A 22,640-nucleotide genomic window follows, 5' to 3' on the forward strand; every position below is an offset into this window, starting at 1 on the left:
TAAACATATTTTCAACCGTTGATGTCTCAAAAGATTCGTCTTGCTCTAATTCAATTTCCACGAATCCATAACCATTAAAATAAATAAGTGCGTGCATGTTACATTTCTTTTAATTTTGTGAGTTGTCCACGTCGAAATCCACTCTATTTTTAGATTTTTACAGAGAAGGGTTGCTAGATTCATTTGAACTCGCTTACAGACTTTATTTCTAGATAAAATGTCCACCTTTGACAGCTCAAAAAATTCATCTCGGTATAAATTTATTTCCACGACAGTATAATCATTATAATAAATAAGTGCCTGGTCTAGTAGTATGGCACTCGCTTTCTGATCGGAAGGTCCTGAGTTAGAGCCTCGCTCGGCGCAGAGTCGAATCCTTGGAAAAGGCTCTTTACTCACATTCTCTCACCATAGGTGTAAAATTAGTACCTGGCTGTTAACAACGTTGTCTCAGTCGGAAACAAATATACGCCGCTCAGAGCGGGACTCGAACCCTGGAGTCCAGTGTCATACTATTAGGCCATATAAGGGGACATTGAGGTGATAGGTCACGTATTGGGGGAGTTGTTGTTGTTGTTGTTGCTGATGATGATGGTGATGATGATGATGATGATACTGATGATGATGGTGATGATGATGATGATGATGATGATGATGATGATGATGATGATGATGATGATGATGATGGTGATGATAATGATGATACTGATGATGATGATAATGATGATAATAATGTTCAATTTGTGAAATCCATATAAGAATGTAGGTTCTATATAATTTTATGATTATCAATCCTAATGTCATGTTTATTTTTTAATGCAAACTTCTGTTGCTTTCATCTTGACGTATCAAAATAATCACAGTTTTGTAATTTAAACGTTAAACAATCGATCAAAAAATACATGGCCTAAAATTTTATTAAGGGCATTTCCGGGTGGCATCCTCCATAGTATCGAAATCCCAAATCATTCAGCCATCACCATCCCGTTACAAGCAAAAGTCCACTTAATGGCTAAATGACTTAAAACCCAAACATTATCCGGTTCATTACTTATTTTAACTCACTCAACCCACACCGACTATATCCTTAGTTTACCCAGGTTACTTTGACCCCATGCCTACTTATTAAATTTTTCTGAGACAATTATAGGCGTAGTATTAAAGCTAATGTTGTTAGTTTTTGCATGATAATTGTAGTTGAATAAAACTATATATTATTATGTACATGCTCATTTTTAATACATTTTATCCAATTTTGAAAAGTAGCAAAAATCTCCAGGCTTGAGTGAGTTAATGTTACTACTATTTCTAACATGCCGATGCTACGGCGCACTGACAAAATGTTTTATTACATTTTGGTTGGGAAATATTTGCTGAATATATCCATCTACACGAATGGACCCCAACTTGTAGGACATTCCCTAAGCCTTTAGGCTTCAAATCTTAATGTAGTAATATTTTTTATTCTTTCGTAAAGGCTATTTACTCACATTTTTTCCGCGTACTGACGTGTTAGTAGCATGCCGTTAATATATTATTTTCTCTGTGCGAAAATGATATAATATTGTTTAACAGACGTCATGTCACGACCTACATGTTAAGTGTTGCTGCTGCGTTGGTACCCCAGTATAAGACAATTCTAGCATATTTAGTTGATATTGAACTGATTAAATGCCCACGTATAGATAGTATGCGCTTGGCTAAGAAACTCACAATATTGCCACTCGGAAGCACAAGGGACCAACACAACATGCTATGTGTAACATTGAACGTTTATAGTCTGGTTAATACAGTACAATTTAGTGAGAATTACTCATAAACGAGGATGGTAAAAAGCAATAACAAAGACCCGAGGGACGTCATCTTCGTTCTATCTATAATAATGTTTGACAAGTTGGGTGCTATTAGTCAATGCATAGACATATTTACCGTTTTTTGGCCAAATTATAAAAAGCCATTTTGTGAGAGTAAAGCAATATTGCCATAATTGCTAAATTTGAACAGTTTATCATCATCTTTCCAAAAACCAATATCGATAACATCGTTATCATCGCTATCTTCATAATGGCAATGATGATAGTGTCATAACACTGTAGTCAATTTTCTCAAATCCCATTTTGATTAATGCGCTTAAGCCAGTAATTGCTTTTAAATGTCCATCGCACAAAGGAAGGTAATGAGCCATAGCTCATTCATTCCAGCGACTGGGGTTTTTTCTGTAAAAACCAAGCATGGAACAGGACATGTTTTAGATGTCATTTAGTTCATTAACTTAATGGCTTCATTAGTACCCGTATCAGCTTTTTATACTCCACTATGGGGGCGTCAATATTTCAGGTGCGAACGGTATGGCGGAATTGTCTCACCTTGGTTGGTGCTGCTATGTGATCTATTATAATGACACTCACCTTTGAACCGAAAGGTAACGTTTTAGTCCCAGAAAAAGGCTCTTTATTCAAATTTTCTCACCGCGCTCAAGTGTAAAATGAGTAGCTGGCAGGCGTCACATCTCTTTTTACATGTTTAGTGTTGCTGTTGGTTACGGATCCCTTGTAAAGCGCGTTGAGCTCGTTTAGTGTATATGGCGTTACATAAATGCTCAAGTTCTAGGCTATTTCAGTCTTCCCTTTCTGTATGTAACGGAGCCATTAAGCTCATCAGCCGGAGTTTATCTCAGTGTATATAGCGTGGACCGGACAATAGCAAAATTGCTTGCTACCATTTGAAGAGAAGACCAGTCTATCGCAAGTACATTCCGCCAGATATAAAGATCCAGTTACCCAAATACTGCTTGATGGAAAGGGAGGGGTGGGGGGTGGGGGCGGAAAACAATCTCAAGTTCGAAAACAAGGACCCTTTTGCGTGTTAAGCGAGTGCTCTACCAACTGAGCTATCAGGAATCCTGAAGTATATTATAACGAAGACAAGTTTTCTAATGGCAATGATTACGTGGGGTTTTTTTTCTCTCAATATTATTCATCTATTTAATACTAACCCTCTTACAATATCCGCCATGGTCTGTAACAGGTATTTATTCACATCCGATAGTAGTAGTAGTAAGCTTCGCAGTCCGAATGACGCTTGCTGAGAAAATGTGGGATTCAGTCATGTTCGATGAGTATAGCTGCTCTCTCTATCCGTGTTGTTAATTGTTTCCATTGGTCACGGTCCTGGGCCAGAGTTTTGAGGCTGTCAAGATCGTGTTGTGACTTTAGTACGGAGGGCACTGCAGTATTTCTTAGTTCTTCAGGAATTAATTCGGCCTCATCTGAATCCAGAAATTTCTGATATGTAGAGAGATCATGGTTCAGGGTAGTTACTATTGATGTTGGTGGTCTCCCTCCATACTTGGAAATATTCTGTCATTGCAGTTTGGGCTGGGATGTTATATTATCGACGTAAGATCTGATACTATCAAGTAAAAATAACCTCATCCAATCTCTTGACACTATTAAGTAATAATATTGATCTATTTAATCTAATCTTTTTTTTTAAAATAGGTATGGGAATAAAACATTGCTCCGTAAAGCCAACGATAAATATATTTATAATCGAGCACAGAATTACCGGCGAATATAAAAATTATACAACTATTTTTCACAGATTGATTGAAAGTTAGCTCGGGATAGAGAAGGATGGAAACTGTTTGTCTATGGCCTATACCCTGACCCAGAGTGAAAAAGACAATGATGATAATAATGCATATTTTTTTAAAATCTATTATAATTTAGGTCTTTTCAAATGTCTAACAACTGCTTCTAAAAATAGCATATTAATAATCGGCGGATTTTTTGGACAGCCCTTCTTCAGATCAGTCATTAATTAAAAGAGTAAACACACAATATTTTACGTTTATGGATCGCACGTGAAGTAATTCCTCTTTTAACTGTTTTTGTTATCTGCTGAATAAGCGATTTGAACTCGAAACTTTCCGTGTTTCGTAGTATTCAGTACATTGCATATTAAAGTCCACAGCTTCAAGCAGCATTGTTGTATTCCCTTTGACGACTGTGTTTTTTTTTTAATATCACGAAATTCCAAAGCAACAATCCATCAATCTCATCCAATCAATAATCTGTTTCCATTTTGATCGATTTAATCATGATAAACACAAAGAAGTCTAAATAAATGGGATGAAGGTATTGATTTTCTTTTCTAAATGACTAAAAAAAGTAACTAGATCTGTGAACGCGATAATTTCTATCATTGTTTTGAATGACGCTATGATGAAAGTTAGTTGTTTTTATTTTCTTCAATTTGGTAACAATCAACACAAAGAGACACCAATACTAAGTTGTTTGTTTTTTTTATTTATTTGGTTTTGTTTGGGGAGGGGGGGGTTCTTTTTTATTTTATTTTTATTTGATTCTATGTTTTTACTTTTCATATTTTATTTGAAGGAGGGAGGCGGGTCTTTTTTTTTTTTTAAAAAAAAGGACGTCAAAAGGGATTTTTTAATTACCATTTTCTCTGGGTTGAACAATGAACATAAATAGTAACGCGTAATGATACGTTTAAAATAATTATTAAGCTTAAATTTCACTGAAATTAGATGTTTTTATAAAGAGTACGATTAAAGTAGTTTTGCACATGTCCTTTATTCAGAGATAACGAAATGGGAATCGATTGAGGGGTAGAATAAAAGATTTTTTACACTCCTGCGTTTTGGAATTCGAACTTTGTTCCCAACCCGCACTCGCAGGCTCGTACAGCGATTGGGCACACCCCCGGAATTCCAAAAAGCAAGACTTTAAGAATCGTATAGTTTTGATGCTATGCGTTTAGTTCATAAACTCAGAACAACCGCCAGCCGGATATAATGTATCAACACATTAACTCTACAGTAGAACCTTGAACCTTATAGTCTGATTACTACAATTAAGTGAGAACTATTTATAAAATGGCTGGCTAAAACAATGACAAAGAGCTGAGTGTCAATTTTGTTCTACCTCTAACCCTCTCATTTTTGGAAAACCTGATTTTAACTCTCTCCTTACCAGCTATTTGTAGAATTTCCCCCGAAAATTTACTCCAAACCAACACAAGAATAGACTTTTCTTACTCAAACAAAAAGTAACAAGTGAGCTCTACAGCAGTGTTTGGTATCTATAGCTGTACTCAAAGTATTTCTTTAAATTTTGTGATGTACAAGAGAAATCAGAATGAGAAAATTGTCTGTTGCATCGTGACGAATGTGATGATTTTTCTATGGGTGGTAAGGAGAGGGTTAATATAGCTTAATAGCAAAAATATATATAAGGTCCGCTCGAACAAACAAAGCTGGTTGTTGACAAAACAACACGATGGAGGAATTGACTCACTCTGATCTTTATTATTGTTTTCCGACCGCTAGTTGTGTGAGTAGTTCTTACTTAATTCGCTCATCAATCAGAAAAGGTTATACATAGTTTTCAGAGATGGTACGATTGATAAGGCGTATATAGTTAGGGAGTATTTTACGAAAACACATCTCATACATTGTTATGCCGTGCAGTGTGCTTACTTTAGCAATAGCTGACATTGTTGACATTCGGACAACTGCCCGTCTGAGGGGCGTGGTTTGATTTAACACCACTGTAATGAACTATAATTTTAGTTGGTATGAGAGTATTTCAATTACAACAATGAGCCGTTAACGATTTGGGCTATCAGACCTGCAAATACGCACACGTCGTCTGGCACCAACCAGAAGTCAGTACTAGTTAAAGTGTCAAAAAATGTGGACAAATTATCATTTGACCCAATAGCTGTTCAATTTGGTTTTGTTTGTTTGTTTTCTGTTTGTTTTGTTTTCAACGTGTGAATTTATCTAGGGCAATATCCACTAAACGTGCTCAAAGCGCTTTACAAAGGGGTCTCTAGCCAGGAGCAACACTTGCTATAAATAAAATTAAAAAATGTAAAATTACCTTCATTCATCCCCAAGGGGAAATTTGTCTTTAGGGTCTATTTCAAGGGAAGACTGGAATAACACAGGCGTCAGCCGCAGTGCAGCACCGCAAAGTGAGCTATGGCGAGTTGACTTGCTCAAGGTCAGGCAGTGAGGCGGGTAGTCGAACTGGTACCTTTTGAGTACGAAGTAAAGACTATACCGCTAAGCCACGCTTCCCACGGGCGCAGATAGGACGAGTTATGGCGTCTATAAGGCAATGTTACCATTTTTTTTCCCGATAGAGGCATCACTTTTATCGGCCAGATACTGATCATTCACCTGAGTACTGTGAGATAATGTTAGTTATGAGCCTTTTACAAAGACTGGACTAAACGCCAATAAGAGGAGTAGTCGATCAGTGGATCTTCCGTGCCGATGGCAAGTGTCGTACCAATTGTATATATTTTTTTTTGGTGTGTGTGTGTGTTTTTTTTTTTTGTTATTTTAAAAAAATAGATCTTTTGGTATTTGTTTGTTTTGTTTTGTTTTGTTTTTGTATTGTTTTTGTTTTTTATTGTTCTTCTTTTTTTTCTATCTATTTTTATTTTTGTGGGGCCGGGGGGGGGGGGGGGGGGGGGGGGTTCCTTTTCTATGTTTTAAATACATTCGACATTTTTCTACATTTTGCCTTCCTCAGTTTACGCCGTGTAAAAATGGACCAGCGGAAGTTGACGGAAAACCAGAGTACATTGGTCGACATGGCAAAGGTGAGAATTGATTTTGCTCAGGGGTGAAATTAATTTCAGGGTTTTTTTTGTTTTGGTTTTTTTTTCCACTTTGTATTCTCTCCTTGTCTTTGGCATTTGATACAAATCATCATTTGTGACCCGCCGTCTCAGAGCGGTATATTTTATCGCCATGAACTAGTTGTAGGAAATTGAAAAAATAGTCACAAGTGTGAAACTTGGGATTTATTTTCATTCGTTGTCATGGAGATTGACCGAATATCTCTATTTCTTACGATGCAATGAATTAATAACGATAAGTGTTGAATTGTAAGCTTCAATTTATTAGACGAAGACAGATATTGTGCAAAGAGACTGAACTATAATATTCCTTGTGCAGTCAAGACTATTGTTGTTTTTTTACCTCCTGTTCACCCAGTTGCAATGGAAGTGAAAGTTGATATAATTTATTATCATTTCAAATCAACATTCAATTTTAGAATCCCGATTCATCCTGATATAATACCGTTTTGAAATGGTGGGTCACATTTGATTGACTACAAAAAAAAATAAAAGAAGATAGAAATAGAGTTTATTTTTAATAGACGTGGTTTTCAGAAACAAATATAATAGTTTATTTAGATGTCCTTTTTATTATTGATATTATCATTATCATATTAAACTGACACATACTCAGATTCAGAAGTAGATACTGCGACTTTTCAGGGTGTGTTTCTTTTTGTATATACGATGTCCTTATAAATATCCAGATTTATCAAATTTTTAGTTTATGAAAAGAAAAATGAAGTTAAATCTCGGTATACGTTTATTTGCTTTAAACAGTCACAATAATGTTCTGCTGCCGTGTTATGACAAAACCACATTTTTCATTTGTAACCAGAAATCTTTTACATCATATGAGGAAGGGACTTTCAAAATATGCTAATTATTTCTTTTATCATTCGGTAAAAACTGCTATTTTTTCATCATTTATTTAGTGGATTTAAGAGGAAAATATTTGCCCTCTTTGCGTCGTAGAACAATAATGTCGTACATTTAAAAAAAGATTGGCCAGAAAATGCGTCCTTTAAATATCGATCGATTGAAATGACCCTCACGTTGTTGGGTTGTTTTTTTATAAATTACGAACCTAGGACTTCTTAAAGTAAAAAGCCTCAAATTTGAGAGTTGTGGACACGATGGAAGTCCAAATAGATCAACGGGAAAATACTCATTTAACAAGCAACGAGACCGATATAATATATTCCAGGTGCAGACAAGACTGTTTTCTTGACCGCCTGTCCACCCAGCAGTAAATTTGGTAGCTGGGTCTGTTTGATCTGCCGGAAAGTCCGTTGCGATATACCAACGTCCTCTCCAAAGGGTAGCAAGCTATTACTATTGTCCGTTTCACGTTATAGAAACAGAGATAAACTCCGGTTCCATGGGCCTGGGGGTTCTGAAGGAGCTGTAGTTATGTTGGAATAAACAGGATCAAGACAATCTTAGTTGGTCATTTTACTTGATCGATATGGACGAGTTTTTGGGGGTTTTTTTAAAAGCAAAATTTATTGTGTTAATTTATTCAGAGTACATATTTTAAAGGTTCCTTTTTTATCTTGTGGTTCCAAGATGTCCAAAATATTCCAAATGATAGTTATATCATTTTCTGCCAGGAATATCATGTTTGAAAGTACCCTCCTGATATATTGCATGGCCTATCGTCTTAAAACGGTATTGTCGGGCTGAAGCAGATGTTTAAAATACGAGGATTTTTATAGTTAACTTATTATATTAGAAATTAGTATGGAATTTAAGATTTTTTTTTCATTTAAATTAATTACTTTTCAGACGATTCACTGCTGCGGACGCCTGGGTTATTCCATTCTTCACTTGGAAGAAACCTTAAAGCCAAATTTATCTTAGGGGATTTATAAAGGGAACTTATTAACTATTTGTTCTCCATATGGGGTCCAGATCACTGAGTTAGTACAGCACTCGCTTCACATGCAAAGAGACAGAGATGGACTCCAGGTCCAGTAGAGGTTTTTTCTTGACTCTCTGTCCATCCTAAGCTGGGCCTGTTACGACAAACTAGCTTCTTATTTTAAAGGGTAGCAAACAATTGCTATTGTCCGTTTCACGCTATTGAAATTGGAAGAAAAACTCCGGCTTCATGGACTTAATTAATCTGAAGGACTATTGATTTACATAAAACGCTCAGAATTAGATAAAGTAAGCATTTTGAAACTTAAGATACAAAACTCACTCTCCCCGTGAAGACATTTATTGTTAACTCCTAAAGTCAAAGGCTGAGCTCAGAATCGATTATAGCATGCAGTTCATTCTGACATAATACCGTTTTGAGACAACTGGTCACATATGAACTAATATCTTTCTATATTTTTTTTAATGAAATGAAAAATGTTCTTTAAACAGAATGCGGCAGTCTTGTTCACGCAGCTACACACCTCTCACCTTTTCACTTACGTTTCTAATGATTCAGTTATCTTTTTACACATTTCGCTCAAACACGATTTCACTTCAAACACCAACTCACTCCGCTCAAAGCTATTCTTACACAATTATTTCAGCTTTTTTTCTATGAATTATTTCTTCACAATATTTCAATACACAAATGGTTCAAATGGTTAATGTTTGACACATTTCGCTCCAACAATGTTCCACGTACCGTCAAACACTCTTTCCACCCATAAAGGCCCAGTTAACCTAAAGCCTGATAGTGCCCTATAATCACGTCACAATAATATAAGGTGCCGATCACTCACGAAAAGAACGTGAACTTGAGTTGTCGTTCTTAGTGCCCAAGGAAATAATAAACGATCCAGTGGGGAAGAAAAGTGTGATGTCAAAAACTGGTTCCTAATTCATTGGAATTGTAAAACCACTCTTCCAGAAGACTGGACATAAACCTTGTGTAATTGATCTTCTGGTTTCAGAGTGATGGTATTCTAATTTTCTGGTGTAAATAAATACTGGTCATCAATAAAGATCATCAATCATTGCTCTTTTCCGTCCCGTAATCCTATGAATCTATCTATACTTCCTACCTCTGAAATAGTTATGCCACCTTTACGTTGCCTAATCATTATAAGTACCCAGAAGGGCTGGTGGCATTCACACTCCCCAATGATTTAGTAACCAAAAGAGTAGAGGGTTGGATGTCACGACTTTTTACCCCCTATAGGTCTAATGATTACAACTCGTTGTTCGCCTTCTTTTGTTGATCGCGGCATTGTTTTGCGACGTGGCAGCGTATCAGGATATGCGTTTACGAAGGCTGCGCTCCACTCCAAGCTCTGGACTAATTGTTACACGTTAATTCCACCTTTTCTTCTATAAATTCCCTCACAATATTTCAATACACATGATCATATTATAGCTAAAGCACTAACATATTGTAAATCACACCCTGTTTTATTTTTACATATTGATGCGTTTCTACATATTGTTATCTAAAATCTGTAGATCTAAATTCGAATATAAATTCATCCATATTAAAACTGTACAAAATATTATATTCTTCCGATTATCATAATATTTCTATTGGTTTTGTCAGACGTTATGTCTACTAAATAAAAAATAAAGATAATTTTTGTAAATACACTACTAATCTATATTTTTTATATTATAAACTTTACATTTTATACATTCTTGTTATTTGCCATTTGAGAATTATATTTCTAACTATGTTTCATTCCATTTATAAATTTCCTATACATGACAATCCAATTTTTGATAACCCACAATGATTATATATTCGACTTGAAAAAATATCATAATATCCATGTCGGAAAACCCCTCTGTAATCCTGCATTTGTCATAGTTGCAGATAAAATATAGTTAAAAATGCATACTATTTTGTTCCCAAAAGCTTCAACTAAAAAATGTTAAAACTAATTATTGGGGATATTTCTTTGAACTGTGTTCACGGGCTTGTATAGTTTGCTAAGATCATGTTTTTTGTATTATTCAAATTTAATATCGAGAGATATGACAAGGAACTGGGACCAGATGAATACAGTACAAATTATGATTAAAAAGTCAGATTTTCTTTTTTTTCACCCTGGGAATTGCATTTGGAGACATGAGTTACATAAAATGCTTAACCAAATTGAAAACTATTATAGTTAGAATTAGGGTCTGTCATTTTATAAGTGTGCCATTCTGTCGTAATATAAAATAAAACATATCAAGGAATTCCAAGCTTGAGAGTTTTTGGTAAGTTGAGGGTCATTGAAATGGATGAATAATTGAAGGACTAGTTTTCTGCCCATTTTTATGCACTTTGTTTTTTCAGAGTACGGGATATAATACAAATGTTCTTGCTAGAAGCTCGAAGACATAGAATAGTCAAATTGAATGGGAGCTTTAATGTGATTGTCAACAAAAACATGATGAGTGAAACACTAGAGACGAGTGAGAGATGAGATCATGGTGACAGCTTAATCGAACAAAAGAATTTGTTTTTCATTTTGGCCGAAAAATCCTCTCCCAGACCTTACTCTGTTATAGAAATTAGAACACTGCATTCTGTAATTTTTTGTAAAAAAGGCTTGTGGTATAAAATGTACAGATCGCTTTTGGGATTCGGTATAGAGTAAAAGAATCTAGTGTTATTTTCTTTCGTTGATACTTTGAAAATAAACCTATGAAAATGGCTGGGAGAAAGAGTTAAAACGACCCTAAAGTAGTCAAAATTCTCAAACCTGAGACTTCACGATTTAAAATTTTTTTGGATAAGTTAATGGTTCTGGCAAAGGATGTGTTTATAATCCTTTTTAAAGTCTTTAAAACAATAAAACTTAGCAAGTTTTGTCCATAAATTTAGAAAAAAAATTAAAACTCAAAATTAGCATTTTTATCTATTTATTCAAACAAATGAGAAATCATGATTTTCAATTCGGTATATATCTAGATATAACTTACACAAGAAAAAAGTGGTGTCATGTATAGGATTTTATTTTATTTCACATCACGTTTTTATTCATGCGATGATATTTTTTTTTACTGTAACCATTTCATTGAAACAATTTTATCTCATCACTTGATTGGGGACGTCATTCGATGTGGTGCTTTGTCGATTTCTCTTTTTTTTTTTTTTCTTCCAAAACTACCAGTAAAAGAGTATATTAAAATATAGAGGCTTCTAACAAATAATAGTCTGAGCAGCAAAAGTTTCGGGTTTAATTATTATTTATTCTCAAACATCCACTTACTATGCACTACATCTAACAAAAATAGACTTCATTCAATGAAGTTGAGGGGTCCCAATAGATCAGCTGGTTGAGCACTCGCTTCACACGCAAAGAGACCAAGATCGAGATTTTTTCCGAACCCCCCCCCCCCCCCCCCATGTCAAACCAACAGTAAATGGGTTACTGCGTCCGTTAGATCTGGCGGAAAGTACTTTGCGATTGACTAGCGTCCTATCCAAAGGGTAGCAAGCAATTGCTAATGACCGTTTCGCGTTATAGAAGCCGGGATAAACTACAGTTCCATGGGCCTTACGCTCTGAGACTACATTCAGTGCATATGCATTCAAATATTGAAGGACCATTGTCTCATTATTGGCGGGACAAAGTTGAGTCGTAGTAAGAGGCTCCACAATATTCACATTCTCAAACAGCACTCGTGGGTGTGAATGAGTATTTATTGGTCGGTAACTGTAACAATAATTTCACTGTAGTGAAATATGTAACAGGAGCTTACAGATGTCATGTCTCTTCAATACATTACCGTGTTGCTATTGGCTAGGAGCAACTTGTTAAGCGCTTTGATGTTTTGTTTGTTTGTTTTTAAGGGTTTTACAGAGCTTCAAACACATCTAGGTCATATCAGCGCCATAGGCATTATTCTATATAAGGGCTCTCGTACTTCTGTTTTATTTATTTATTTATTTTTTAATTTTCTATTTCCACTTTATTCCATGAACCTAAAACGTTGGTTGACTGTGCTTTGTTGAAGCCACTATATCATGAAGCCATTGATTATAAACCTTTACTGGTAGTTTGACCGCTCCACAATTCAGCAACACTTCCACTGTTCTCTCTCTCTCTCTCTCTCTCTCTCTCTCTCTCTCTCTCTCTCTCTCTCTCTCTCTCTCTCTCTCTCTCTCTCCCTCCCTCCCACTCTCTCTCATTCTCTCTCATTCTCTCACTATATTTTATACTGTTCTTACGTACTCGCTTCGCCTGTCACGCCCACCAGAACCTTTTACATTTACAATCTGTTCGATTCAAACTAAAAATACAACTAAAACTCAAAACTAGAACTAAAACAATCCCATGCTACCTGCCCCCAATAATAATTAATTGTAATCGGATGGATCACGGAAAAGAAATTTTTCTTAATTATCATTAGTTTAGCAAACCGCCAATATCACTGCCACCCCCCCCCCACCCCTCCATTGCCACCATCACTACCATCAGCACCAACTCCACCATCACCATCATATCCTGCTGGTACTAATAGTAGTAGCACAACTACCCCAAACCTATAACACTGCAATACATTTTGATTGATGCATTGTAGTTTGTAAAGGAATTGAATGTTAGAATTAATATTTTCATCAATGCTATTTAAAAAGTGTCCTACTTTCAAACATTGTCCAAATGCCAATGACAATTGATTTAATAATAATAATAATAATAATAATAATAATAATAATAATAATAATAATAATAATAATAATAATGATAATAATAATAATAATAATAATAATAATAATAAAGGTAGAATCTGATTGCAACTGGTAAAGATCTGTTTACAATGACAAAGGCATTTCATAGAATTAAACTCTGAATCCTTTCCTAATTTTAGTCCTGACTCCAAAATTGTGTTGTTTAGTTTGAGAGGAATATGGAATGTATATTTGTACATCATGATCGCCATTAATTTTTTAAAAGAAAAAAAAAACAGCCATAAAAATAGAAGCAAAACATAAAAGCTAGATCAAATGATTTTTAAATACCTGTTAAAGCATGGACATCAATTTCAATTGAAATCAATAGCTTTGCTTTCCAAATAATAATGAAATATTGGTCAGTAGCGATAAGAATCAAAGGTGGTGCTTTTAATTCCCTTCCAATCTGATTCCTAATTTCCCTTCTCCTTGACCTATTGTTCTCATTTCCATTGCCATCCTTCTATCGAAATTCTCTTCAATCCTCCATCAACCTATCCATCCCTCTTGAAAAGCCAACGTGACCCATGTAAAGACTACGGGAATGGAATCAATCTAAGTCCAAACCTATTTTTACTAGCCATGACAGAGATTTCAATGGCCACGAAAAGATCGTCGTCTTAAAACTGTTCGATTACTGGTAAAATCCACTACGTTCGATTACTTGTAAAGTCGATTATTTTTAATTACTGGTTAAGTCCATTATTTTCGATTCTGGTGAAGTGAACTATTTTCGATTACTGGTGATGTCCACGTACTTAAAAGAAATAGATATCTTATTTTAAAGAAGGATTTTGGTTCAGTTTCTGGACAATCGTGTTAAAGCGTGCTAATTATTTCTCCTCACATCAGTTTGTTGCAGACAGCTTTGTCAAATATGAATGGAACAATTTGCCTATTTACTAATCCGATTTTTGAGAAAAGCATAAAATAAAAACTCTTTTAAAACACAATGCTCACGTCATTAAATCACATTTTCTGTATTGTTTTTTATTATATACTACAAGCGAAACAATAAATTAAAAGACTTTGAAGGAAATAAATACCAAAGGAAAACATTTTAAAAGTCAAAACGATTATAACGAAATAAAAAATAAATCAATATTTTGTGCATTTCGGATTTTGAGGCTTTATTTTTATTGACCAGAAAAGAGTTTTAAAAGTTCATTGTAAGAAACCTTTTATACGAAATCTGTTCAAATTATCCTTGTACCATTAAAATATATTTCGAATCAAAACATTGATTGGTCTTCCGGTCGGTCTGTCACTAAGTTAAAGAACAAACAGATGCAACGTTGTTTTTTTTTCTAGCTTGTATCCTCGTAACTTCCATTGTATTTAGATTCATTTTTTGTCATCTTTGTTGTATATTTTTGGATGATTTAATTCTTTACTGAAATTTAAGAAATTGATCTTCAAGGAAATTGAGTTCATTAAGATACGAATATGATTAATGTTTATCATAAGCGAAAAACGACGGTGACTTTAAAAGATTGTTTCAATATCGTATCATGTATGAGGCATTGAAAGGATACGTTATCATATTTAGTCTTTTAAAAGGTAAGAGAAGATAAGATAAGATAAGGAATACAACTGTTTTCTCCAAGATAAATAGCTTAGGAAACGTTTTCAGAAAAATATTTAAACCTGTATAATGATGTATATATATATATATATATATATATATATATATATATATATATATATATATATATATATATTGTATTTCTCTCTTCGTCCTGACGAATTTGTTGTGAGCCGATTGTCTAAATGCGAAACTCAAGTTTTATATGACTTTTCAAAACTCTCTTTGATTTCCTCGGTTAAACTGTTATTGTTCGCCTCATTTCTACTTAATTCATTTACGTTGGAGAAAGTTTATGATAGAGTCCCAAGAGAAGAAATGTTGTACTGTCTAAGGGAAGGAGGGTGACAGAGAAATATATCAAAGTTATCCAGGATGTGTATGAAGGTAGTATGAAAGTGGTAATGACAACTGCTGGCTCACCTGAGCCATTTAATATTAGAGTCGGACTACATCAATGATCTGTACTCAGCCCACAGTTGTTTGCAATCTTAATTGACGTTCTTACACAACTTAAACAACTGTACAATGAGATAGGGACAATGAGATGGGTGTTAAGAAGAGGATTCTGGCAGGATGGAATAATTGGAGGAAGGTAACTGGAGTTATGCATGACAAACGAATTTGCGCAAGGTTGAAGGAAAAATTATATCATCTGTTGTAAGACCAGCAATGTTGTATGGGTTAGAGACAGCAACTACGACAATGAATCAAGATAAAGAAGTTGAGGTGGCAGAAATGAACGATGTTGAGATGGTCACTTTGCTGGACAAGAAAAGATAAAGTGAGAAATGAACAGATTTTGAGGTTGACTGAAGTAAAGAATGCATCAATAAAAGATGAGAGAAGATAGATTGAAATGGTTTAGACATGTTAAGAGACGAGAGAGGGAGTTCGTGGGAAAGAATGTATTAGAGATACAATTAGCGGGGAAGAGAAAAAAGGGACGACTGTAGACTAGATGGATAGGGTAAATGACGATATGAAATATTAGCATTTTTGTGATTGTCCGCACGATGGTTTCTATCTGATGTTAAGTGATTTTAGTATCTAACTTGATATTTACTGTTCTCTTTACTGAGACTTTCAAATCGCTTCTTTTTCCTTTTCAATTGCAAAATAATCAAATCATGTATATAAACAGAGACAATGAGATACAAATGTCCTTTATTTTGAGACTTGCAGTCATTTGTTTGTTTGTTTTCTATTTAATACCTAAAATTTTAAAAGGTGATATCAGAAAATGTTGTGCTCTTTAGATTATTTTTTTAAATCTTTAAAATTCGGATTTCCTCGCGAGACATAGACTATATTTTGACCTGGAAACTGAAGCAAAAAGTACGTGTTGCAATGAAATACATAACATTATACTACAGGTCTACATTTATTCACATTTTAGCTACGTGCCGAATGGTTGCAGGAAACTTCCACATGGTCTGCTCTGTACATTTCCTAATTTCATGGTTTCCCTGATTTCATGCTCTAGGTTGATCTGACTCCAATGACAATAATAAACAAAGGAAACTTCGAAATATTGACAAGGATAGTTTTGCACGTAGCTATCGTTTTCTTATTTTTTTCTTTTTTGTAAAGTTGATCCCTATCTCTCTCCCTCTCTCTCTCTCTCTCTCTCTCTCTCTCTCTCTCTCTCTCTCTCTCTATCTATCTATTTCTGTCTATCTATCTATCTATCTATCTATCTATCTATCTATCTATCTATCTATCTATCTATCTATCTCTCTCAATCTATCAATATATCTATCTTTTGATATAGTTGTATGTGTGGAGTGTGTGTGTGTGTTTGTGTGTGTGTGTGTGTGTGTGTGTGTGTTAATCTCGTTTACCCATGATATATATTTCAGGTAAAACAGCAATAGTGCTAAAGTTGTATTCATTTACTGGCTGTCTTAAGCAGTTATTTGTCCATTGTTACTGTTGAATTTTAGTCTTGCAAAGTTGTGATCTTTTCTAAAGAGTTCTTTTCTTGGAATTGTACACTCAAGTGTTAGCTTCACAATCCATCTGTGTGTTAAATTATCCTGACATATGTTTTTGTATAAAATTATGAAATATAATGAGTATGCAATAGTTTGGATTTTTTATGACGTTTGAAATGGGTATTTTGTTGTTTAAAACTTTTTAAAATTTACTATCTATTACCAATTTTGTGTGTTTCTTTTCTGTCTCAATTACACAATAAAAAAAACTCATTAATCTTACAGGCATCAAAACCTGCTAAGCCACATTCAGATAGAAACATTCTCAATATGTATATTGGACACCTTAAAATCACCAAGGAAAGTTGGAAGTTTCAGGACAGGGTGTTGTTCTTTGAGACAAACAAAACTAGTATTTTTTCTCTTTAAGTCACTAAATAAAGGATAAAAATTTGCAGTTTTCTCTGCGACTTGCCGAGATTTAAAAGCAAGTCACTTCCTAAAGTAGCGGTTGGCATAATGCTTTAAACTTTTTTTCAGAACATAGTCCTGGTTTCTTTCTTCGACCAGTTATTCTATTCGTTGTGAACTCGTGGGTATTTTAGACACTTGTTGCTATGTTGAGTTGACTTGACTTGCATCACTTTTTATTTATGTTCTTCCAGTGTACCCGGCTCTTGTGATCCTCAATAGAAATCCTGCCTCTCTCACCTTATGCTGAATTGTTTCCTTGTTTTCTATGAGAGACACGGACCTCCATCAAAATTTGAATGCTAATCATGCTTAACCAGTCAACTGCCTTTCTCTAGTAGAAAGACACGTATCAAGTAATTTGGCCAGAAAAATTGTCCAAATATCATTAGATTTAAATGACCCTCATCTTGGCAAAAACTCTCAAACCTGTTGCCTCGCGATGTCCCAAGGTTTGAGAGTTTTTGCCAGGACGAGGTTCATTTCAATCAATAAATATGCGAGGGACATGTTTTCTTTTTATATTCATGTCTTTCTAGAGTTACGGCATTTGATTAAAGCACATATAAATAGGCCCTCTAATTTGAGTTGTATACATAGCAATGAGGAAGAAGAAGAAGAAGAAGAAGAAGAAGAAGAAGAAGAAGAAGAAGAAGAAGAAGAAGAAGAAGGAGGAAGAGGAGGAGGAGAAGGAGGAGGAGGAGGAGGAGGAAGAGGAAGAGGAAGAAGAGAAGAGGAAGAGGAAGAGGAAGAGAGAAGAAGAAGAGAAGAAGAAGAAGAAGAAGAAGAAGAAGAAAAGAAGAAGAAGAAGAAGAAGAAGAAGAAGAAGAAGAAGAAGAAGAAGAAGAAGAAGAAGAAGAAGAAGAAGAAGAAGAAGAAGAAGAAGAAGAAGAAGAATTGTCGAATTGTTTTTTTTTTTTTTTTGTTTTTTTTTTTTTGGGGGGGGGGGTATATCAATGCCTATGATAAAAATATTGTGATTTGTTGTAATTTTACGGAAGGCAAGCCCAATTAAGGGAAAACCTTGTATCGGTGAAAATTACATATAATGATGAATTTCAAACTTTAGGAGCGGAAGTTGGGGTAACACGATAAATAGCTAAAAAATATCAGAGAAATTTAGACTTTTATCTTTATTTGTCAGTTTTGGATTTTTTAAAGATTCAAATGCTCGTTATTTCGTTTATTCCGTTTGATGTTAAATTTTAAATAGTCAGCAAACTTTTTAAAAATACAATATTTTGCTTTGGGTCTTTTGTTGATTTCTCGTTGGTTCACATCAGTATATCCACAAAGTTTCTAATAGTAAATCTTTTATGTGATGCCTTGTTTTAAACTTGTTTAAAAGCTAAAATGTTAAGACTGCAAACCGCTACTTGTTAGAATAGTCACTTACCATGATTTTTTATGATTCGAAGTGTTATAAAAATCTAATTTGCCCCTCCGCAACGACATCATAAGATATCGTCGTCTCGGTATATAGATAATTCATCAAACAAGATGTCTGATGTCAACAGGAATCACCCATGTTGTCCAAATTATGATACGATTGATTAAATTGAACAAAATCGTCTGTATTTGTTTTTATTTATTTTTTTTACACCGCTATTCACAAATTCGGATCTAGTTGAAATCTCTGTCCTGACGGCCACATTCTAATTCTATATTATTGGCATTCAATTTTAAAATCGACAATGTAGCTTCCAGAAAAATCGAGTGACGTCTCCTCTCACACCAGCGTTTTGAATTGGTATACAATCTAACACAGACAATTGTCTCACTTTTGTTGTCTTTACATTATTTTCCTTTTCATAGAACATGGGTCACGTGGGCTTACTGCGCATGCCTAGTGTGTATATCTCCATACCTCATGTGGTGTATCAACAGGTTCGATCTCATTATGACATTTAATGCTTACTCCATCAATCCTGAGCAGCTGGACTTTTAACTACTACTACTATTACTACTACTAGCTACTTATCATTTATTTTCTCGTGGTTATGTATTGTCATATACCATTATTGCTCATGTCACTGTTTGTTCTTTTGTTGCGACCTGACTGCTTTGTTTTACCATGTCTTGTTAGCATTAATGTATGTGCCTCTGTGTGTGTGTATGTGTGTGTATGTATGTTTGTGCTTCATCTTGGTATAATATATATGTGACCAACCGTCTCAAAACGGAATTATGTTCGGATGACTCAGACACTCAGACCTGAAAAGGGAAATCAGATTTTTTATGATAAAAGATACGAACTTGGAGTGTTTTTCAATGTAAGAAATTGCATCTATTCACAACCCCAATTTTCATATTTATGCCTATAAATTAATCATCTACCACTTAGTTCATCCCGACATAACACCACTTTGAGACAGTGAGTCATATATATTTATCTATATTTCAAATTATCATAATTAATCATTCTAACACTTCTTTGTGAATTAGATTCATTTAGTCTTTTACAATTTCATTTTAAGGACTTCTTCTCTGTAATACCAACAAACAATCAATGATGATGCTATAATTCTAATTGTTAAATCACGAAACGAACAAAAAGAAAAGATTTTTTTAAAAAATGGAAACAAAAGAACACCCGAAAGATCATATGTTCTCTATTGCAATGTCTACCTTAGCCTTTCTTTCTAAAGTCATTGACAGAGAATAAATTATTGAATCCAAAGAAATAATACAAAGTTTTAAAAATCTGATTATTATCACAATACTCAGTGTGTTGGAGAATAAGATTATCATTACATATGCTTTAATTTAAACTTATATTTTTCTCGTCTCCTTTGATTTTCATTATCTTCGTTCTACGAAGATTTTTTGACATCGTAGATTAATATGATGTTTACTTTAGTCCTAATTTTTAATTTAATGTCTTGTTTTATTCACAATCAAGTGGCTATGCCTTGGTGCTTAAGTAAACAGCATTCAATACTAGTTTGTTTTTTAAAACACAAATTAAAAACCGTATACCTACATATTTCACCGATAAATCTGAGTTTCGAAGGAAATGATTAGGTGACTTAGTAAAAAATAAATTATAGTTGTAATTCTATGTTGAATTTTATAAAGAGAAGATTACTAGTCAGTTCTAATTGCCCACTTTACGAAATTGATCAACAGTTAAAATCATTTAGATACGTATTTGTTTAATGTTTGTAATAATCAAAATCAAATTTGATTGACCTTGAAATAACCGTTTAACTGTAATTCTAGTTTAATTCTACACAAAAGAAGATTATTACTTGAGATTGGATCTATTGTCCACTTTAAAAATTTGATTATAGATTGAAATTATTTAGACAATAATATAGCTAACATTTGTAATAGATAATTGTTCTAATTTCATGGCATTGACAGCGGACAAAAGAGAGGTTTGGTGGGTCATACCTATCACGCATCACGTATCTATCATATGATTATTCCCATTACAGGTAAGAATAGTGCAGCTTTGCAATATTATATGAATCTCAGAATGTGTTTACACTGTGACACCCAGTCAAAATCCTGTAGCTGCACTATTTCTACGTATAATGAGAATGATCATGTGATGGATTGTACGTGATGCGTGATGCGTACGATCTGCTAAACCTCTCTAATAACCTATATAGCCTTTAAGAAGATAAGACGAGATTAGATACGATTAGATGCGCTCGAATGTATTAAGCCTAACAAACAAATTTTGCACTCTGGTATTTTCAAATTTGGTAGTTATTCGTTATCATGTGTCTATAGGATCCCGTTTGATACCTGTATGTACCGCCTTCCTATAAGTCCTTAATATCGGGACGATGTTTGAATTGTTAGGCTGTTCCTATTCATATTTATTCGTGATTAGATATGGCAGCTTCAACATCAGCACGAATAATTGTATCAATATTACGTACTGAATTTGTAAATTGATCAACCTTTGAATTCATAATTTGGTTAATATCGTAATTATTGTTTAAGTACACGAAGTCTAGACATTTCTGTAAACAACCAATGAAATAAAACTAACAACAAAACATCCATTCTGAAAATCTTTTTAGGTAGCAATATGGCATCTTGGCACAATTTTTTAAAAACCTTGAGTTTTATATAGAGAAATATCCACGAAATGTGCTTAAAGCGCTTTAAAAGGTGCCCGGTCCTACATGTTGAGTGTTGCTGTGAGCAGGCAGGTACTCATTTGACACCTGAATACGGTAAGAGAATGCGGGTATGAGCCTTTACCAAGGACTCATAAAACGATGTAGGAGATTAACATTACGCTTGTGGAAAATGTTTGGAGTTTGAACCCCGCTTAAAATAGTTTTGGCCAGTTTTTTGTGCTACCTAACCACGAGGCCAAAATTTTCAGAAGAATAATAGTTGTGAAATTGTCACAGCAATTTCCTTCAACATCCGTGCTACTGTAAAGTAAAACAATTTATAAAAGAAAAGCCAGCGGAAAAAAAATTAAACCGGAAATCGTTCGTAAGCTGAGAAAATTGGCGAGTGGTAAAATTTGAGCCGACGCACTAAAAGCACGTCACCACTGTTTAAATTTTGTTGTATTATTGTGCTTTCCTTAAGACCACGTAGGAAGTTTTAAAGGTTTTTCGAAGTGTTGACATTGCGGTTGGTGTCACGTAATTTCCGGCTTTTATTTCCTTGGTTGTTTTGGTCGTGTTGTAGTTACGTTACTAGGCAACCAGACATCTTGGGATGTTGAAGTGTTTATTTATACAACGTCTGTCCGAGTAAAACATGCTTCCAGCAGTAACAGACGTTCTGACGTAAACTTAAAAAGACGTCTGTTCACCTGTGGTTGCTGTCTCAAACGGGTATCACATCAGGATGGTTAAGATGGTGACAATCGAATTTAACGTTTAGAACAACGCTTGGGCTCAGTTTATGTAAAAAAATTTTGCTGGATATAACTAAGTAATCTTGCATAGATATTAGGCCCATGGAGTCGGAGTTTATATCGTTTTATACAGCGTGAAACAGACAATTGAAATTGCGTGCTACCATTTGGATAGGACACTAGATCTAACAGACCCAACTAATTCAGTAATCACAGCTAGTGGACAAGGAAGTCAGAAAAAAAATCTCGACTTCACAAGGGAACGATCTCTAATTTCAATAGAAATATAATGATGATGATGATTATGATGATGATGATGATGATGATAATAATGATAATGATAATATTAATGCTAATGATGATGATAATAATAATAATAATAATAATAATAATAATAATAATAATAATAATAATAATAGTTGTATAATAATAATAATAATAATAATAATAATAATAATAATAATAATAATAATAATAATAATAATAATAATAATAATAATAATAATA

General features: G+C 34.2%; 1 protein-coding gene across 3 annotated transcripts in view; it reads left to right on the plus strand.

Annotated features, from left to right (window-relative positions):
- The window catches only part of LOC144965823 (uncharacterized), a 390,278-nt gene that overhangs the window by 360,947 nt on the left and 6,691 nt on the right, over positions 1-22,640 (plus strand). For 2 of the 3 annotated variants that reach the window (XM_078901578.1, XM_078901579.1), the window contains one exon: positions 6,570-6,639. In XM_078901578.1, coding sequence (XP_078757704.1) covers positions 6,570-6,639 — 70 coding nt within the window. Of the gene's footprint in view, positions 1-6,569; positions 6,640-19,111; positions 19,184-22,640 lie in introns of all 3 variants that reach the window. The other variant, XM_078901577.1, reaches the window with a different exon arrangement.

Source organism: Berghia stephanieae, chromosome 2 (assembly GCF_034508935.2).
Source record: "Berghia stephanieae isolate SIO BIC M18660-M18661 chromosome 2, UCSD_Bste_1.3, whole genome shotgun sequence".
Classification (NCBI taxonomy): Eukaryota; Metazoa; Mollusca; class Gastropoda; order Nudibranchia; family Aeolidiidae; genus Berghia; species Berghia stephanieae.